Raw genomic sequence first — 20,118 nt, forward strand, 5'->3', positions numbered from 1 at the left:
TTCCAACTTTATTGGTGTATAGCATGCATAATTTATAACATGTATAGTTTAAGGTGTATAACATGATGATTTGATACACATATATATTGTGACAGATTACCACAATAAGATTATTTAGCACTCCATCACCTCGCACGATTACCATTTTGCTGTGTGTGGTGGGAACCTTTCAGATTTACTCTTAGCAACTTTCAACTATGGCATTGTAACAGTATTGTTAACCAGAGTCCCTATGCTGTACATTAGATTACCCAAAACTTATTCGGGTCTTTTTCCAGGCTCTCTTCCTCCTCACCAACTGTAGCTGATACATGTGCAGCAATGCAGCTCAGATAGAGTCACCTGAAAATACGGACCTGGAGAATGTGGTCCATTCCATGCCAACCAATGTCACCTAATTCATTCAGTCAGTCAGACCGTCAAAACATAAGAATACATTTAAATGGTTTGTGAACATAAATATATTTTCAAAGAGCTTCCTTATTTGTAGTACAGACATAAACAAAATACAAATATGCAAGGAATAAAATATGTCTTCTGCTCTTTTGAATAAAAAAAACCCATAGGAGATGCAGATCTTTGATGTTGTAACGGTGCCATAAACAAATTCACTGGCCTGTTTTTGGACAAAGGATTATCAGAAATTTTACCTCTTGGGTTCCAAGTATGTTTTTGTTGTTAGTAGAGAGACTCTATTGTAAAAGCCTCCTCACCTAGAGCTCTGGTGATTTTTTTGTGTTTTATTCATCTCTTTCATTTGGCTTTGCGTAAGGTAAGGACTTGATAAAATTCAAATTTTGCTGTACTTTGTGCTAATGTCAGGTACACGATTTTCCTCTTGAATATCTGCCTTCGTGTGGGTTGTTCCTGAAGTGTTTTGAAGGAAATGGCGTGTCAACCACTCACTGGTTCTCATGGCTTTGCAGTGGAGGCAGGGCCTTTCCCTGGTTTGGTAGCTTCCCGCATTCCTTTGCCTCTGAGCTATTTTCCTCTTCTGAATACTAGCTGGTGATGGGTGATGTTCACTTTCACTCTCCTTCCACGAAGAGGCTCCCGAGTTAGATTCTTCACCGTCACACTCGGTAGTATCACTATCACGTTGGGTCTGATTCACCCGGCTGAATTGAGAATGGCGCCTGGCTCGTCTTTGTTCCAGAGAGGCGTTGACCAAAGCCACTTCAGAGTCAGTTACGGGGGTGAGTTGGCTCTGCTTTGGTTTTTTCATCATTTGTAAAGAGGCCCAGTCACCATCTTTGCTTTGCCGCTTAAAGGAAGCATCTTTGCTTGCTAACAGCCAAGGAAACAGATGAATATGTTAGGCATGTTATTGGTCACCGGAACTTCATATTCCCTAAGGAAGCCTATGGCACGTGTGGACTCACTCTCAGTTGCCATTTGCCAAGCCACCACTTTTCTCCACTCACTTGCAAGTGTCGGCGTCTCCCTGCATCTGTACAACATGTACTACACCAAATCTCCTAAAGACCAGGAGGGTCAAATGGATGCTTGACACACTGCTTTTGAAGTTTTGTGGGCCCCTGATATAAGACCAAGGGAAAGGTCTCTAAGCCTTTCCAGAGAAGGACCCTTTTTTTTTTTTTAACGTTTATTTATTTTTGAGACAGAGAGAGACAGAGCATGAACGGGGGAGGGTCAGAGAGAGAGGGAGACACAGAATCCATAACAGGCTCCAGGCTCTGAGCGGTCAGCCCAGAGCCCGACGCGGGGCTCGAACTCACGGACCTCGAGATGGTGACCTGAGCCGAAGTCGGCCGCGTAACCGACCGAGCCACCCAGGCGCCCCGAGAAGGACCTTTTTTAACCTTGCCTTGAAGTCTTAAAGATTCCACTATGTATGTGAACGTGATTTGGGTAGCGGGAAACTAAAAAGGATCTTTTCTCTACACAGTGAGTGTGCTGGAGTTGTCTTTTGCCCAGCTGGCTGGCAAAAACAGATTGTTAAGCTTTCAGGAGTTTAATAAGATAGCTGTTAAAACACAGCCATTAGTAAAAATGAAATTATACAAACTCACCATTAAATCAATTTAGGTTACATAAATGTGATAAATACTCAAAACTAATCACTTCCTAATTATTTCATTACATTTTATTATGAGGTATGCTCTTAAAGCTATTTCTGTCCTATCTGGTTGGAAATACCACGTAATCATGTGCTACTCTGCATCTCTCCCCTGTAACATCACACTGGTAATTTGAAATCAGTTTTGATGGATGGCGTAGAAATCGACAAGCACTAAAACTCAGGTCTCGGTTTATGGGTTGTGGGTTGTTTAGGCTTAAAGTGATGAAAAACAGGTTACTAACATAGGTTACATTTAAAAGTGACATGGGCAGGGCGCCTGGGTGGCTCTTGACTTCAGCTCAGGTCATAATCTCTGGTTCTTGAATTCAAGCCCTGCATTGGGGTCCTCACTGACAGTGCAGGGCCTGCTTGGGATTCTCTCTCTCCTCTCCCTGTCCCCCTCCCTCTCTCTCAAATAAATAAACTTTAAAAAAAATGAAATAAAATAAAAAATAAAAGTGTCATGGGGTGCCTGAGTGGCTCATTGGTTGCGTGTCCGACTCTTGGTTGTGGCAGGTGATGATCTCCCGGGTCATGGGATTGAGCCCCATGTTGGGCTCTGCGCTGGGCATGGAACCTGCTTGGGGTTCTCTCTCTGTCCCTCCTCTGCTCACACATGTGTGCTCTCTCTCTCTCAAAATAAATAAATAAACTTAAAAAAAAAAAGTGTCATCCTGTAGCCACCACATTGTGAATAGCACCCAAAAACAAGGGAAATATGCTTCCAGAGTATTCTAAAACTATTATCCAATTCAGCAAAGAAGTCACATCATTGACAACCAGGTTAAGTTCTAACATACATCTTGTTTCTTTCATCTTACTCCTTAACTTAAAGGAAAAGAACATTCATTTTGGAGCTACACTTGTTCGTCCATTGCAGCCACAGGCCGGCCAAGGATGCAAGGGTCTGGCAAAAATCAAGGAAAGCATTTAGCTACAACTGGCAATCTATATGGAATTTACTATAAAGTGTATTACATGTTTTGTTACTTGTAAATTGTGCGACATACATCCTTCATGTCAGCGACATTTAAAAAACCCCACGTAGACACACATCCACATTTTTGGGGAGCCAGTTGTTAAAACACTTAACAGCACACCACAGCTTATAGGTTATTTAAAAAGATGTCATACATGGGGCGCCTGGGTGGCTCAGTCGGTTGGGTGTCCGACTTCGGCTCAGGTCATGATCTCACGGTCCGTGAGTTCGAGCCCTGCGTCGGGCTCTGGGCTGACAGCTCGGAGCCTGGAGCCTGTTTCCGATTCTGTGTCTCCCTCTCTCTCTGCCCCTCCCCCGTTCATGCTCTGTCTCTCTCTGTCTCAAAAATAAATAAATGTTAAAAAAAAAATTAAAAAGATGTCATACAAAGCTCACAATGCTGTAGCAACCCGAACATTAAAGGCTATGTGAAGGGAGAATGTTGAGGAATGAAGCGAGAGCTTGAACTCTACCTACCAGTAATTTATTTATAGACTCTAGGCTCTGCAAAAGCAGGTAAGCTGTCCTGGGCTAAAGCAAGGAGCTCCCGCAAGGGGCCACCACAGGTCTGGGGAGGCCCTATAGCCATTCTGGGCTGTTCTCTGTACTTTGCTTTCCACATTCAGCACACATTTCTCTCATCACAGTCCAATACCAAATATGTACCCATGCTCACCTTTACTGACCGAGGTGCTGGTCCCACTGTCTTCATCCTTTTTCTTCTCTGACATCTGTTTCAGAAATACAGATTAGTAATAGCAATCTCGGTTGGTTTTCGCTTACATTTACTTGTAAAACACTGCTGCCCTAGGGGCACCTGGAAGGCTCAGTCGGTTAAGCGTCCGACTTCAGCGCAGGTCATGATCTCACGGTTTGTGAGTTCGAGCCCCGTGTCGGTCTCTGTGCTGACGGCTCAGAGCCTGGACCCTGCTTCAGATTCTGTGTCTCTCCCCCTCTCTCTGCCCCTCCCCTGCTCATGCTCTGTCTCTCTCTGTCTCTCAATAATAATAAATAAACATTAAAAATTAAAAAAAAAATCCACTACTGCCCTAGACTCTTGGACAATGTCTAATTTTAAACATTCAGTACGATTCAATAAATTCTTTTTAAATTTTTTTTAACGTTTTTATTTATTTTTGAGACAGAGAGAGACAGAGCATGAATGGGGGAGGGGCAGAGAGAGAGGGAGACACAGAATCGGAAGCAGGCTCCAGGCTCTGAGCCATCAGCCCAGAGCCCGATGCGGGGCTCGAACTCACGGACCGTGAGATCGTGACCCGAGCTGAAGTCAGATGCTTAACCGACTGAGCCACCCAGGCGCCCCCGATTCAATAAATTCTTACTGAGTTTCCATTACAGTGATCCATCTGCTGCCCACTGAAGATCAGGCTTTGATGCCGAATCTACCAATGTGTTTTGAACCAAACCAAATGGAACAAAGACTTGAAAGAAAATACTGACAAGGATCTGTAGGTTATAAAGTTTTCCTGTATTCACACTGTAAAGACATGTTATTTAAACCTCTTTTTTTTTTTTGAGAGAGAGAGAGAGAGAGAGAGAGAGAGAGAGCTTGAGTGGGGGAGAGGGGCAGGGACAGAGGGAAGGAGAGAATCTCAAACAGGTTCTATGCTCAGTGTTGATTCCCCTGAACCTGGGATCATGACCCAAGCAGAAATCAGGAGTCGGATACTGAAATGACTGATCCACCCAGGTGCCCCTAAATATCATTTAAAAACAGATTTGATGGTACTGGGATTGATTTTAAATTACTTAAAAAATTTTTTTAATGTTTATTTATTTTTGAAAGACAGACAGACAGACAGACAGACAGTGTGAGCGGGGAAGGGGCAGAGAGAGAGGGAGCACAGAATGTGAAGCAGTCTCCAGGCTCTGAGCTGTCAGTACAGCTCGAACTCGTGAACTGTGAGATCGGGACCTGAGCCGAAGTCAGACGCTTAACAGACTGTGAGCCACCCCGGCACCCCTTAAGTTACTTTGTAAAGGACATTTCATCAGGTCTCCTTTCTATTATCTTTGAAGATCTTTACCAAAGTTCATAAACTTAATATCTCCTAAATCGTTTAGGAACTTTCCTCCAAAAGGCAACCATAACGCATTATCTGTGAATCTGGCAACAAAAAAGAAGTGGATTTCTTTGAAGAGTTCCAATTTCAAATATTCTAGCCCAATATTCCATAAATAAGTATGTTCCATTGTTCAGATCCGTGCCCCATTTTTTGATGCTGAACGTGATTTTGCCAAAAGATATAAATATAAAGCAAGTCTTTCAGAATGTATCAAAATTTTAGAAATACTGGTAACACTTTTGACACACAATAATTCTCACTAGGAATCTAATAATCCAGGGAATAATCCCCCAAAGAGAGAAGACTATGCACAAAAATAATCAGAATGTAATTAAGATAATATAAAACTCAAAATTCAAAAGGAGGCAATGGTTACATAAACTATGGTACAATCATCATATATGGTTGTAAAAACTATTATAATAAAGGCATGTCACAGCATAAGAAAATGCATGTTATAATATTAAGTTAAAAATCAAGATGCATGGGAATGCAAGCTGGTACAGCCACTCTGGAAAATAGTATGGAGTTTCCTCAAAAAATTAAAAATAGAACTACCCTACGACCCAGCAATTGCACTACTAGGCATTTATCCAAGGGATACAGGTGTGTTGTTTCAAAGGGACACATGCACCCCCATGTTTATAGCAGCACTATCAACAATAGCCAAAGTATGGAAAGAGCCCAAATGTCCATCGACGGATGAACGGATACAGAAGATGTGGTATATATATATATATATATATACATACATACATACACACACACACACACACACACACACACACAATGGAGTATTACTCGGCAATCAAAAAGAATGAAATCTTGCCATTTGCAACTACGTGGATGGAACTGGAGGGTATTATGCTAAGTGAAATTAGTCATTAAGAGAAAGACAAAAATCATATGACTTCACTCATATGAGGACTTTAAGAGACAAAACAGATGAACATAAGGGAAGGGAAACAAAAATAATATAAAAACAGGGAGGGGGACAAGACAGAAGAGACTCATAAATATGGAGAACAAACTGAGGGTTAGTGGAGGGGTTGTGGGAGAGGCAATGGGCTAAATGGGGAAGGGGCACTAAGGAATCTACTCCTGAAATCATTGTTGCACTATATGCTAACTAATTTGGATGTAAATTAAAAAAAATTAAAAATAAAAAAAATCAAGATGCAAATTTGTATATGCAGTATGATCACAAGTTCACTAAAAATATGAAAAAAGACTAAGCAATGTCCACAAGTGTTAGCAATGGTTGAGTTTGAGTGAAAGAGTGTTAGTTTTCCTTATAACTTTTTAAGTTGTCTCCAGTTAGGAAAAAAATGAATTTTTGTAGAAAGTCCAACTTCCTTCAGGTAGAAAGTGCTGTACTTGGGTATTCATAACTACAATCCAGGACCCTTGGCCCATTCCTTTCTTAGTATCTGATCTCTGCAATAGCAGGCAAGTATCTTTAACAAGGTGCCTCTCTCCTTTTTGGGTTACGGCAACCATTCTCTGAAAACCTTAAGAATGAAAACTTCTTTTAAGAAACCACTCTTTTGGGGGCGCCTGGGTGGCACAGTCGGTTAAGCGTCCAACTTCAGCCAGGTCACGATCTCGCGGTCTGTGAGTTCCAGCCCCGCGTCGGGCTCTGGGCTGATGGCTCAGAGCCTGGAGCCTGTTTCCGATTCTGTGGCTCCCTCTCTCTCTGCCCCTCCCCCGTTCATGCTCTGTCTCTCTCTGTCCCAAAAATAAATAAAACGTTGAAAAAAAAAATTTTTAAAAAGAAACCACTCTTTTGAACAAAAGATACAATGGGCATTAAGGAGGGCACTTGTTGGGATGAGCACGGGGTGTTATATGTAAGTCATGAATCATTAAATTCTTTTCCTGAAATCAGTATTACACTATATGTTAACTAAACTCTGATTTAAATTAAATACATATGTACATATATGTATGTGTATATATGTACATATATGTATGTATATATGTATATTTAATATATATTTATTTTAATATATTAACATATATTTTATATAGTATATATAAATATATATTTATAAATTTATATATTATATAGAAATTTATATATTATATAAGTATAATATATATTAATTTCTATATAATATATATTTAATTTAATATATATTTTAATGTATATTTAATATAATACATATATACATACATATATGTACATATATATACACATACATATACATACATATATGTATATATACAAAAGAAACCACTCTTTTAGAAATGATTGGGGGGCTTATTTTAAATTGAATATGTATAGAGATAATTATTAAATGATTAGCAGCTTATAAGCCTAAAAGTAATAGTAGTTGGTTATTTCCATGTAATCTGGAGTGATTTTTATTTCATTGCTTGCACTTTTCTATAATTTCTACGTTTTCTAGAATGCATACTTTTGTAATGGACGAGGAAGGGGGAATGTTTAAAAACATTTATTAGGTTTATATCATTTTCACAGAAAGCCTCTATATTTGACTTAATGTCACATTAAAATATAATCACAAAATCCTGAGAAAGATTTTGCATCAAGCTAAGTGGAATCATACGAACTGTGGTTATCAAAAGCATTTTATTAACTATCTGCGTGTGACTCCGTGAGTGAAAACAGCAGCAGAGCCTGCCCTGAGGAGTAGGGTAGAACAGAGGAGAGATCTAGGCTAAGGCTAGATCTCTGCAATTTCTACAACTCTGCAATTTCTCTAATTCACTTAACACCTCTTAAACTCAGTTTCCACATATGCAAAACAAGAAGCTTGGACTGGCATTGTTGGGAAAAATACCAGCACCAGCAGTCTGAATAAACACTAAACAAATGTGTAAACTAAATATAGTATTCATAGTCTCTGAAAGCAAAAAGTGAATGCATCCTGAAGAGTGGCAAATCCAGAGGAAATCCCTGTGCTTCGCAGTGGAGGATAATTACCACCACATTTCCATCACACTTTTACCATTACTTCAAGGTTTGTACATAAAGGCTCATAGGTTAGCAGAGAAAATGAAGTTCAAAGTGAAAGAAAAATTCCATCCTCCTTGACTAGCTCTCATACGGTTCTCAGATTTCAAATCTGGGACCCTTCAGAAGAAGCCGTTCAACCAATTGTAACTGCCATAAGGATACAAAGTGAAAGACGAAACCTCTAAGATAATTAAGGTTTTAATCAGCACTGAATAGATTTAATTCAACATTTCAGCTATGCTTTGAAGCAAACGAATTATATGGCAGGAAACCATGGTCTGTATCTCCTCTGTCACTAACCACTTGTGTGACATTGGACAAGTCGCTTGATTTCCTTGGGGGTTTATCAATTAAAAAAAAAAAGGAGGGATACTGATACCTTACTCGCCTACAGAAAGGAGGCAGGACAACGTGCTCTCTTCAGGTCCTTGAAGCTCAGGACTCTGGGACTCCAAAGAGCTGACGCAAGCAAAGGAGAAGAATAGCTTAGACCTCGTAAGTGGTCTTCATGAGGAAATTGCCAGGAATCAATTTCAATTTTTTGTTAATTTTCTAAAGTATCTTTTCTGGCCCATCCAGACAAATTCAATATACTTAGCTAGGGAGTTTAGGACACATATCAGCGATCACTATTCTAAATCTCCTTTTGGCAAAGTATCTACTTGAAGAAGCATTTAGACTTTAGATGAAACTTCTCAGGGGGAAGAGGTGGTGAGGGGAAGAGTCTCTGATTATCATAATGGAATCCAGCTGGCATAGATAGACCAAACCTCCTGCTCTCCTTCTAGAGCTGATGCAGCACTCGGTCTAGCTGCCCGTTGCCAGCCCAGTGTTCTGACTGTAATGCCAAATGATGGAGGTTTGATTAATCATCAGCCTGTATTAATGGCCAGCAAGGACTCCATGTCAGCAATTTATAAGAGCTCGGTTACTCATAATATGTTGGAGATTCACAGTCCTGAAAATTTGGGCTATCTCCTTCCTAAGAGGATGGTATTTTCTTCTGCTAGTAGGTGGTCTAGAATGGCGACCTTCGTTCTGTTTAGTTTATTTCTACATCTTATCTGGAGGGAGAGTATAGTGCCTCATTCTACAAACTCCCAAATCCTACAACACGTCTTCTATAAATACGACAACTTTAGTATCTTTGATTAGAATTACGTGGCTACAAAAGGAATGTGGAGGTCATTCACCAGTAGGGAAGTTCATCCCAGCATTACATAGTCTATGGACAAACTGCAAACCTAAATGTCTCAGAATCACAGATTTGTTCTGGTGCAACCACAAGACAAAGTCATGCAGTCATGAGGAGTGCTGCTGTGTGAATACGATTTGAGGAAGTGTTACAATATAACACTAAGTTTTGAAAAGGCAGGATACGAAAATATGTACAATACAATGCCAACAATGTAAGGTCAAGGAGAAATGGAGAGAAATATATTGAGATAGAGAAAAAGAAAAAAAACTAGAATATACTCCAAAATGTTAACAACAGTTATCTCTAGAGAATAGGATTACGCTAGCTTAAATTTTCTTCTTCATCCTTTTCCATATTCTCGGATGCTCTACAGCGAGATTGCATTATTTTTAAAATAACTTTTAAAAAGTAGTTGGATCGAAGTAAAGTGAATTTATTTTATGGAAAATCCCCTATTCTACAGTCAACATATTCTATAAAATGAAATTGGATAGCCTACCCAGACAGAAGCCCGCGAAAATAACATCAGGACCAATATAATGACAAAATACCAAAGCAGGAAGCTCCCTATTGCCCCGCAAGAGTCATCCTTCTGGCATTCATAATCCTGACTTGGAATAGGAAAACTTAAAGGTAGGGGAGGAGGATCCACCTCCCAAAATAAGGAAAAAAGGTCTCCCATGATGGCTTCTCGCTTTGGAAATAAAGCATGCTCAAAAGAATGAAGATGACTGAGAAGTACTTCACTCCATGTGTATGACAATTTCCTTGGCAACCTATTATGACATATACTTCAGTAACTGTGACAGGAACCGGCAAACACTTCTTGGATTTCTAAGCTTTTGGAAGATTTACCTAAATTATTTCTACGAAAGGTTATGGTATTTACCCCCTATGTCAATAGGGTGCATTCTGCCCTAATCTTTTTTTTTATTTTCCTGAAATTTGTATACACTGTATTTTCCTTAAATTTAATGCCTATAAAATCTAAGTCTCTGAGGTATTCATTGATTTTTTTCAGTGTCTTTTACATGTATCGTATCACATACCATATGTAGATTAACATACGTGGGTCTAATGTGTTATAGACTGGATTGTGTTCCCCCAAATTCATATGTTGAATGAATAACCCTCAATTTGACTATAATCACAGATAGGGCTTTAAAGAGACAATTAAGTTGAGGGGCATCTGGGTGGCTCCATGAGTTGAGCGTCGGACTCTTTTTTTTTTTTTTTTTTAATGTTTATTTATTTGAGAGAGAGAGCACAAGCAGGGTAGGGGCAGAGAGAGAGGGAGACACAGAATCCAAAGCAGGCTCCAGGCTCCGAGCTGTCAGCACAGAGCCTGATGCAGGGCTTGAACTCACAAGCTGTGAGACCATGACCTGAGCTGAAGTCGGAAGCCCTATCGACTGAGTCACTCAGGCGCCCCAAGCATTGGACTCTTAATTTCGACTCAGATCATGATCTCACAGAGTTCATGAGTTCGAGCCCCACATAGGGCTTTGCACTGACAATGCAGAGCCTGCTTGGGATTCTCTCTCCCTCTCTCTGCCCCTTCCCTGCTCACAAGCTCTCAAGAATAAATAAATAAATTTTTAAAAAGAGATAATTAAGGTTAAGTGAGGTCATAAAGATAAGGCCCTAATCCAATATGACTGATGTCCTTATAAGAAGAGTAAGAGATGCCCCAGGGGTATGTGGACACAGAAAAAAAAGGCCCTGTGAGGACACAGAAGTCAGTAAGCCAAGGAAAGAGGCCTCAGGAGAAAACAGTTCCAACCTGGAAAACTGTGAAAAAATTTAATTTTTGTTGTTTAAGCCACCCACTCCAGGGTACTTTTTACAGTAACCCTAGCAAACTAATACATAATGCCAGCTATATATCAAATTTGGATAATAGTACCGTTCCTTTTTTTTTTTTTAATTTTTTAACATTTATTTATTTTTGAGACAGAGAGAGACAGAGAATGAACAGGGGAGGGGCAGAGAGAGGGAGACACAGAATCTGAAACAGGTTCCAGGCTCTGAGCTGTCAGCACAGAGCCCGACGCGGGGCTCGAACTCACGGACCGTGAGATCATGACCTGAGCTGAAGTCGGACGCTTAACCAAGCCACCCAGGCGCCCCAGTACAGTTCCTTTTTAAGCCTTCAACAAATGCACGATAACTTAAGGACATCAAGAGAGGAACGATGAGTCTGTTGTAAATGACATCAAATGTATACAATTTCCTAGGAAAGATACATGGGGTAGGGAGGAACCTAGTATTTTAATTTTGACTGTACATTGAACCCTTTCACTGCGAACCATTTTTGAGTTAGTTCGTCTCAATCTAAAACTAGAGCAAAACACTACTGCTGCTAAGGCAGTCCAAAAATTATTAAAATCGCAGTTAAAAAAAAATCAGGTCTTTTAAGAGCATAGCATACCTGCAGATTCCATTGCATATTAATGATACGCAGTAAATAAATAATAATTATTATCTATTAAGGAAACAATTTTCTTCTATTTGACTTTAGATGCATTTTAGGAAACTTTTTGGTCATTGAGACGTACATGACGTAACAATCCACTAGCCTCTTGTGAAAAGGTGTGATGTTTTCATTAGGGTAACATTTCTCCACATCCCCAACGGCGGGTCCCAGCGCCCTGCTCTTCCTGGCTGTTGGCCCTGTGCTTTAGGCCGGCGTCGCCTCTTCCAGGAAGCTCTCCTTCCGGGAGCCCATCCGTGGCACGCCTCTGGGCTCACCTGCCCCCACCTCTCCTGCCCACCTAGGTCACCAGCTGGCTGAGCTCTTCCAGACACTAACCAGGGAGCTCCACTTTCGCATCCCGGCGCGGCTCAGTGGCACAGAGTAGGCGTTTGGATTCGTTCAATGAAACCAAACTGAACTCCCCGATGAACCTCTTTTCCCTCTCAGGATCAGTTCCGAAGAATATGCAAGAAAAGGGACGATTTCATTTTTTTAAACCTCAAAACCACTGGCAACTTTGACACGTTTGGGGTTTTCTTCTCACTGCTGCAACCTCATCACAGGGATATTTAAGAACTTACACTGGGTCAGAACACTTTTTTTTGTGAGAAATGCTTCGCTGAGGCTGATGGGTGTCTGGACACATTACCACATTCTTTACCCTACAATTGGCTACCCTGCTTAATGAAATCTGCTTTAAAATGTGAGTCCATAAATGCTCTAAGGAAGCTAAAGTTATATTAGTATATAGAAATTCAGCTTGTTACAGTTATTTCTTTTTACTGCGGGTTCAGAGCTTGGTCTGAATTTTTGCTGCCCAACTTTCTCCCCGCAGCTGAGCGGGAGCCACAAACCTTAAAGCTGTTTCCCAGGCAACGTTCCTAGCTCTAGGGCTCCCAGCCCTCTCCCCAACCTCCTCTTCTCGCGAGAAGGTCCGTTCTTCCGGTAACTGTCGTCCGGCAAACTGGTTGCCTACGCCTTAGAGCTTGGCTTCGCGCATGTGCAGTAGAGAGTGGCGCGAGCCAGCAGCTTCCGGCCGAAGAACATGGTGGGTTTTCGGGGTCATTTTTGTGCTTGGTGGACGCGGAGTCCACGCGTGCTGTGGGGTTTCCACGACTGCGGATCTGCAGAGGGTTCAGCCATGGGGGGTGTGGCCAGGCGTCCCTCCACCTGTAGCGGAAAGGAAGAAAGAAACGATAGGGGTTGCTGAAGTTTGTGCTGGGAGACCCAGGGAGGGAAGCTCTCGGGACTGGGAAGTTTTGACTCGCGGACTGGGTGGTGGGAAGAGCGCTGCTCTGTGCTTTCTGGGCAACGACTCCAGATATGGAAGTCTTAATGTTTTTCTGCCGGAGATGAGGCCTAGCGAAACAAAGGAAATATAAATCCCACGTGGACCCAAACTGCACCCTCCCCAGTCGCTCTCATCCCCTCCACAACAGGAGCGTTCACCCTCATAAAACTTCAATCCTCACACTTTATCGGCGGCAACACAAAATTGGGATCTTTGGCGCCCAGCGGTCCGAGTGCAGAGTTGTTTACGATCTTCTGCGTGAAGATGTAAGAGGAGAGCCTTAAAATTTTTTTTAATATTTACACTTATTTCTGAGACAGAGCATGAGCGGGGGAGGGGCAGAGAGAGACAGAGGGAGACGCAGAATCTGAAGCAGGCTCCAGGCACTGAGCTATCAGCCCAGAGCCCGACTTGGGGCTCGAACCTACAAACCATGAGCTCATGACCTGAGCTGAAGTCGGAGGCTCAACCGTCGGAGCCACCCAGGAGCCCCAAGAGGAGAGTCTTGAATGGCTTGTAGCTAATATGGAATATTTTCTCTCAAAGCTTGGTATTTTGAGTTTCTTAAATTAGCCCCCTTGGGCTAGTCTTTGTGACATTCCAAAACAATACGGAGTAATTGCACATAAAATTACCACCCTTTTAAATTACAAAATAAGACATTTTTATTCATTGGAAGTGTTCTCTGAAGTGATGAGCAAGTTCTCTATTGATTACAATATGGTGTATGGTGCCTATAAAGTTATAATTTAGGGCTCCCTTTTCATACAATAATAATGAAATGAAAATTTTTGGAAAGACAGTAAAGATAAGGGAAAATATGTGCAGCTTTTAGTTACAATTATAAAGGACACAAGTTGGATTTCTTAAATGGGGAAGTGGTTTCTCTTGGTTAATTCCTGTGCTTTTTTGTTTTTGGATAGATGCAAGGGGAGGCAAATCCTAGTGCTTCCCTTATTGACAGAACCATCAAGATGAGAAAAGAAACAGAAGCTAAGAAAGTGGTTTTAGCCTGGGGACTCCTAAATGTATCTGTGGCTGGAATGATATATACTGAAATGTAAGTTAATTAATCAAAAAAAGTGAAACTTAAAGAGGACAGTGGTTGGTTCCACAGGTTTTTGTGTTTTTTTGATTTTAGGTGTTTTCTGTTGTTTGGTTTTTGTGTTTGTTTTTTAAGATTTTGAAAAGCGTTCTTAATTTTTTCAGGACTGGAAAGTTGATTAGTTCATATTATAATGTGACATACTGGCCCCTTTGGTATATTGGTAAGTAATTAATTTTTACTGTGATTTAGGTTTGCTACCAATGAAAAACTGCATTCATGCTTAATTCAGCTTAGTATTCATTCCTTCACTCCATAAATATTCAAGTGTGTAGTGTGTTCCAAAAACTGGGAATATAGCAGGCAGGGAACAAGATCCTTGCCCTCATGGAAGGAACATTCTAGTAGAGGAATGTAGAGGAGACAAATTAAACAGTACAGTTCCAGGTAATCATTAGAGTCCTCTGATGAAAAATAACTTCTGGTGGTGGTGATTCGCATTTATTTTCTCTGAAATGCCTTCCCTAAATCCCTACCATGTCTCCCTTCAAGAACAATCAGATTTCTATTCCATTAATGCCTTCCTCAGGTTCCTCGTTCTGTCCTCCTCTCTACTTCTCTCTGCTCTTCAGTATAAAGAGGGTATAAAGAGTCTTTATGGCCATTAAAGTGAATTCTCTAGTCTAATACACATGTTAATGGTGTGGCAAGTGAATAAGCAAGAGTTTTGGGAGCACCTGGGTGGCCCAGTCAATTAAGCGTCCGACTTTGGCTCAGGTGATGATCTCACAGCCCGTGGGTTCGAACCCCATGTTGGGCTCTGCTGACAGCTCAGAGCCTGGAGCCTGCCTCGGAGTCTGTGTCTGCCTCTCTCTCACTGCCCCTTCCTTCCCTGCTCGTGCTCTATCTCTCTGTGTCTCTCAAAAAATAAATAAACATTAAAAATTTTAATGGGCAAGAGTTTTGGGATCTGCATACCTGAGAGTGTATAATCATGACTTCGGTAACTAGCTGTGTGCTCTTGCAAAAGTCACTTGACTCCTCTAGTCAACTGAAGGTGAAAATGTTTATTGTACAAGGTTGTGAGGGTTAGTGATTTTTTTTTTAAAGATTTTTTTATTTTTAAGCAATCTCTACACCCAACGTGGGGCTCCAACTCAACCCTGAGATCAAGTCGCTTGCTCCACCAACTGAGCCAGCCAGGTGCCTGAGAATATTTTGAAATTTACTAGTAAATGCCATAGACATTATACATAATAGACATTCATTAAATGGTAACTGTTATGAGGACTAAGAAGATAGTTTTCAGTTGTGTTGTTAAATTGCTAAAGTATGAAGGGTTTTGTTTTCCACTCACCTTTAAATGTTATCCCTTCCATCCTCCCCCTTAAAAAAAATAAATTATTCTCTTCCAGAGCTTGCCCTTGCGTCCCTCTTCAGCCTAAACGCCTTATTTGATTTTTGGAGGTATTTCAAATATACTGTGGCACCAACAAGTCTGGTTGTTAGCCCTGGACAGCAAACACTTTTAGGGTTGAAAACAGCTGGTAAGTGTTTTATATCTTTTGCAAAGGTGGGGGAAAGGTTGGCAATAAATCTTTCTCAATTTAATTTGCCCTTTTTATAGACTCAGCTGGAAGGGACTTCTAAAGCCATCTGGTTCAACTATATTAAACAAGTCTACAATAAATTGTCTTAAGACCAATGATTATCATTCCTATTTGTATAAACTGAATGGAAATACTATTCAACAACCTTTGTTCCATTGTTTAATTACAGTTAAAATTAAATGACTAACCCTTATGGATTGAAGCTAATCTCTTACTTTAAACTGTATGGAAATGGTAAACCACTACTTTGTGTCCTTAGGTAATAATATGTAATTTAACAACCAAGTTATTCTGTTACTTTCTCTTTTCCTGAAGAAAAGGATTCATTTCATTAAGTCTGTTTTTATAGAAATTTTACTTATACATGCATGCACATATTATTTATTTATTTATTCATTCATTCATTCTTTCTTTCTTTCTTTCCTTCCTTCCTTCCAGTTGTACAGACTACTCCTCCACACGATCTGGCAGCAACCCAAATCCCTCCCTCGCCACCTTCTCCTTCAATTCAGGGTCAGAGTGTGTTGAGCTATAGCCCATCTCGTTCACCCAGTACCAGCCCCAAGTTCACCACCAGCTGTATAACCGGATACAGCCCTCAGCTGCAAGGTCTGTCATCAGGTGGCAGCAGTTCCTATAGCCCTGGAGTGACTTACTCTCCCATCAGTGGTTATAATAAGGTAATGAATCTTTTTTCCTGGCCAGTCACATTATTTTAGAATTGGGAGCTACCTTGAAAATCACCAAATGAATCAAAACTCCTCATTTTCTCACTGACAGGACTGAGAAACAGTGGGTAATTGACTTGCCCAAATTGCCCATTTAAGAGCCAAGAACAGAACCCAGATCCTGATACCTATTCAGACGTTATGTATACCACACCCTAAAATGAAAGAAAAAAATCAGCTTTTGCAAAGATAATAGACTGAGAGTCACCCTCTAGGATCTTTCTGCAGGGTCTTTCAAACAAGTTGAGACTATGATAATTTTTTACTTTAGTTTTTTAAATCTATGTTTGCCCTCTTTCTTTGCTTGTTTATATGAAACTTTTGTATATCCTTACAGAATCTTAATGCTTTTCATCATGTGGAATATCTCCTAAGCTAAAAACTGGGATTGTTGTGTAGTTTGACTCTTCATGATGGACACCACCCTTCATGATGACTAGAAACCTCCATTCCAACTTCCACAAAGTGGGTTTGATAGAAGCAAAATTGACAAATTTGAAATTGTGACTCCTGCCTGAAGTGTAAGAATATAAAAGGAGTGTTAAAGGGGGCATGGTCACGTTTTCAGATGCTCTCACTAGTTAGAACTACATCCCTGTAGCTGCTAGTTAAATGAGGAATGTTTGGAAGTGAAATCAACACACTGCCCTTACCTGTTACATAATATTTTCTTTGTAATGAAATTGCATACTACTGGTTACCCAATAACAATTTTGGCAAATAATAACATTTAGAAAATTTTGTATAAGTTAAATTTTATGAGGAAATGTATATGTAGTGATAATTAATAACCCATAGGCAAATATGACTTACAGTTTTTGTTTTCATGAGAAAAAAATCACTCATAGTTTTACCAACCAAACGTAATTTCTGTTTAATGGCTACTTAATACCCATCTAGTGGAAACACCATAGTTTACTCTTGAATCTGTAAGTTATTTTTATTTCTTAAAAACTATTAATCTGTACTAAATAGCTCTGTATAAACTTGGTAACATTAATTATCTTTTTTCTCCGAGACTGTAACCTTCTTGAGTACAGGATTGTGTGTTTTTATTCATGTTTGTTTTCTTAGCATAGTATATGAAATATCAACAAATATACATATTTGTTGAACTAAGTTAATACCATGGAAAAGTTAATGAAATGGAATAGTAATTTTTCTAGGGAAAAAATGCTGAGATTGACTAACAGGTAGAAAACCTAAATAAGGAAGAAAAAATTTGAACTTTAATCAAATATATCTGCAGAATATATTAGGGTTCCGAAGTTTTGTCATTGAGTTCTTTTAAGTTTTCAAGAAACTTTTCAACTTTTGATAATGGAAATGTTGAAACATAGACAAAAACGAAGGGACTAGTACAGTGCATTTCTAGAGTCAGAAAACTGGATTGAAATCCTGGGACAATCTTGAGTGAATTACCTAATCTCTCATATCTGAAATTAGTATGGTAGTAATATTTACTTATTATTGAGAGGATAAAATAAAATAATGTACATTATGCATAAGATGTGCCCCTCAGCAAAAATAAACCAATTAGTGAATAGCGCAGATATCATCATGGCATATAGAAGGATCTTAGAGAAGGGGGCATCTGGGTGGCTCAGTTGGTTCAGTGGCCAACTCTTGATTTCAGCTTGAGTCGTGATCCCAGGCTTGTGGGATTGGGTCGGGCTCCGTGCTGAGCATGAAGCCTGCTTGGGATTGTCTCTTTCCCTCTGCCCCTCTCCCTGTTTGTGCTCTCTCTTTCTCAAATAAAACTTTTTTTTTTTTTTTAATAAAAAAAATAAATAAGAGAAAGCAGGGCGCCTGGGTAGCTCAGTCAGTTAAGCATCAAATCTTGATTTCGGTTCAGGTCACGATCTCAGGGTTGTGAGATTGAGCCCTGTGTTGGGCTCTGTGCTGACCATGGAGCCTGCTTAAGATTCTCTTCCTCACTCTCCCTCTGCCTCTCTCCCTTGCTCACACACTCACTCTCTCTTTCACTCTCAAAAAAAAGAAAGAAATCAATGTGGAAGAGGAGTAACATTTTTCTTTTTTTTTCAACTTTATTTCTTTTGCCACTATACTGGAGTAAATAGTTAATAAAATGGGTAATACCAGTGACCAGTAGTTGTATTTTTTTAAGTTTTATTTATTTAGGTAGTCTCTACACCAGACTTGGGGCTCGAACTCACCACCCTGAGATCAAGAGTTGGATGCTCTTCTGACTGAGGCAGCCACGTGCCTCCATATTTTTAAAGTGTTTAACTTCATAAAGAAACACAAGTTAAATGTAAATTTTTTAAAATTCTTCTATATCCAATAAACATTTTAAAATAGTGAAATGGACATATGCCAAAATAGGTCCGCCTATCAACTTTTTTCTGAATAGTACTTAGCACAACATTTTCATTTAATAGAATCGGAATATGTATTAAATGTTCATATGCTTTGATCAGATCATTTCCGTTCTAAGAATCTCCTGAAGGACATTTCTCAGAAATTAAGAAAAGATTTATGTAGGGGCACCTGGCTGGCCAGTCGGTAGGACATGTGGCTCTTGATCTCAGGGTCATGAGCTCAAGCCTCACGTTGGGTGTGGAACTTACTAAAAAAAAAGAAGAAGAAAAGAAAAAATTTATGTACAGAGATGTTAACATTATTTACAGTGGCCAAATCTTGTAGATAATTCAAATGTATTGAATGTAAAAATAAATAATGGTATGTATGTATAATGAAATATTGTATAGCTAGTAAGAATATTACAGAGGATTTTTATAGGAAAATCCTTGGTTACCTTTAAAAACACAATGAGGTTTAGGGACACCTAGGTGACTCGGTTAAGCGTCCGACTCTTGAATTGGGCTCAGGTTATGATTATATACTTTGTGAGTTGAAGCTCCACATGGGGCTGGGATTCTCTCTCTGCCTCTCTGCCACTTGTGTGCGCACACATACGTGCTCGCTCTCTCTCTCTCTCTCTCTCGTAGAAAAAAAGTTAAAAATGAGGTTTAAAAAACAATTGTTTTGTTTAAAAAAATATGTAAAAACAAAAATATATTGATATAGCTATATGCACTTAAAGATTTGAAAATACATAAAATATGAAAAGGGATTATATTACCTCTAGGTTGTAGTTCTAAGTATGACTTATTTTCTTCAAACTTTCCATTTTTTAAGACGTGCACATAGTGCTTTTTTAAAAAAATAGACTTTATATTTTAGAACAGTTTTAGGTTTGGGCACCTGGGTGGCTCAGTCAGTTGAGTGACTGACTTTTGATTTCGGCTTGGGTCATGACCCAAAGGTTGTGGGATCAAACTCTGCTTTGGGGCTCTGCCCTGATGTGGAACCTGCTTGGGATTCTCTGCCTCTCTCCCCACTGCACTCGCTCGCTTGCTCACTCTCTCTCTCTCTCAAAAAACAAAACAAAACAAAACAAAACAGTTTCACAGCAAAACTGAGAGGAAGGTACAGAGACCTGTCCTATACCTTTTGCCCCCCCACAGGCACAGCCTTCCCAATATCAAAATCCCCCACCAGAGTGGTACATCTGTTCCAGTTGATGAACCTGCATTGGTACATCATTATCACCCAGAGTCCACAGTTTACTTTAGGATTCATTCTTGGTTGTGTACATTCTGTGGGTTTAGATA

General features: G+C 39.9%; 2 protein-coding genes across 12 annotated transcripts in view; one reads left to right on the top strand and one right to left on the bottom strand.

Moving 5' to 3' along the window:
- Window positions 1-443: 443 nt before the first annotated feature.
- SSMEM1 (serine rich single-pass membrane protein 1) lies at window positions 444-12,282 on the bottom strand. Of its 3 annotated transcripts, none has more exons than XM_027075475.2 (3): window positions 12,143-12,282; window positions 3,739-3,793; window positions 444-1,287 (listed from the first exon to the last, which is right to left on the bottom strand). In XM_027075475.2, exons 1-3 carry the CDS (start codon window positions 12,161-12,163, stop codon window positions 791-793), a joined length of 573 nt encoding a protein of 190 aa, XP_026931276.1. In that variant the 5' UTR covers window positions 12,164-12,282; the 3' UTR covers window positions 444-790. The 3 variants fall into 3 exon arrangements, with proteins under 3 accessions (XP_026931276.1, XP_014926533.1, XP_014926532.1); XM_015071047.3 differs by lacking the exon at window positions 12,143-12,282 and adding an exon at window positions 11,762-11,898; XM_015071046.3 differs by lacking the exon at window positions 12,143-12,282 and adding an exon at window positions 9,830-10,092.
- A 94-nt stretch (window positions 12,283-12,376) lies between these two features.
- Window positions 12,377-20,118, top strand: part of TMEM209 (transmembrane protein 209) — a 34,438-nt gene continuing 26,696 nt past the window's right edge. For 7 of the 9 annotated variants that reach the window (XR_008296641.1, XR_003425999.2, XR_008296642.1 and 4 more), the window contains exons 1-5: window positions 12,737-12,854; window positions 14,021-14,157; window positions 14,307-14,365; window positions 15,558-15,689; window positions 16,191-16,432. Coding sequence is in view for 6 of the 9 variants with exons in the window: in XM_015071059.3 (XP_014926545.3) it covers window positions 12,852-12,854; window positions 14,021-14,157; window positions 14,307-14,365; window positions 15,558-15,689; window positions 16,191-16,432 (573 nt within the window). In the remaining 3 variants the exon portion in view is untranslated. Of the gene's footprint in view, window positions 12,510-12,736; window positions 13,364-14,020; window positions 14,158-14,306; window positions 14,366-15,557; window positions 15,690-16,190; window positions 16,433-20,118 lie in introns of those variants that run through there. The other 2 variants (XM_053218081.1, XM_015071060.3) reach the window with 2 other exon arrangements.

Source organism: Acinonyx jubatus, chromosome A2 (assembly GCF_027475565.1).
Source record: "Acinonyx jubatus isolate Ajub_Pintada_27869175 chromosome A2, VMU_Ajub_asm_v1.0, whole genome shotgun sequence".
In the NCBI taxonomy this organism is placed as follows: Eukaryota; Metazoa; Chordata; class Mammalia; order Carnivora; family Felidae; genus Acinonyx; species Acinonyx jubatus.

What these genes read in the sequence shown, in the direction of transcription:
- SSMEM1 (XM_015071046.3), bottom strand. Translation starts at nt 10,012, where the DNA reads ATGGGAGACCTTTTTTCCTTATTTTGGGAGGTGGATCCTCCTCCCCTA. An exon ending in TTTCGCGGGCTTCTGTCTGG is followed by an intron (nt 3,794 to 9,829) that starts GTAGGCTATCCA and finishes TTTCTGAAACAG; the next exon opens with ATGTCAGAGAAGAAAAAGGA. An exon ending in CAGCACCTCGGTCAGTAAAG is followed by an intron (nt 1,288 to 3,738) that starts GTGAGCATGGGT and finishes CTTGGCTGTTAG; the next exon opens with CAAGCAAAGATGCTTCCTTT.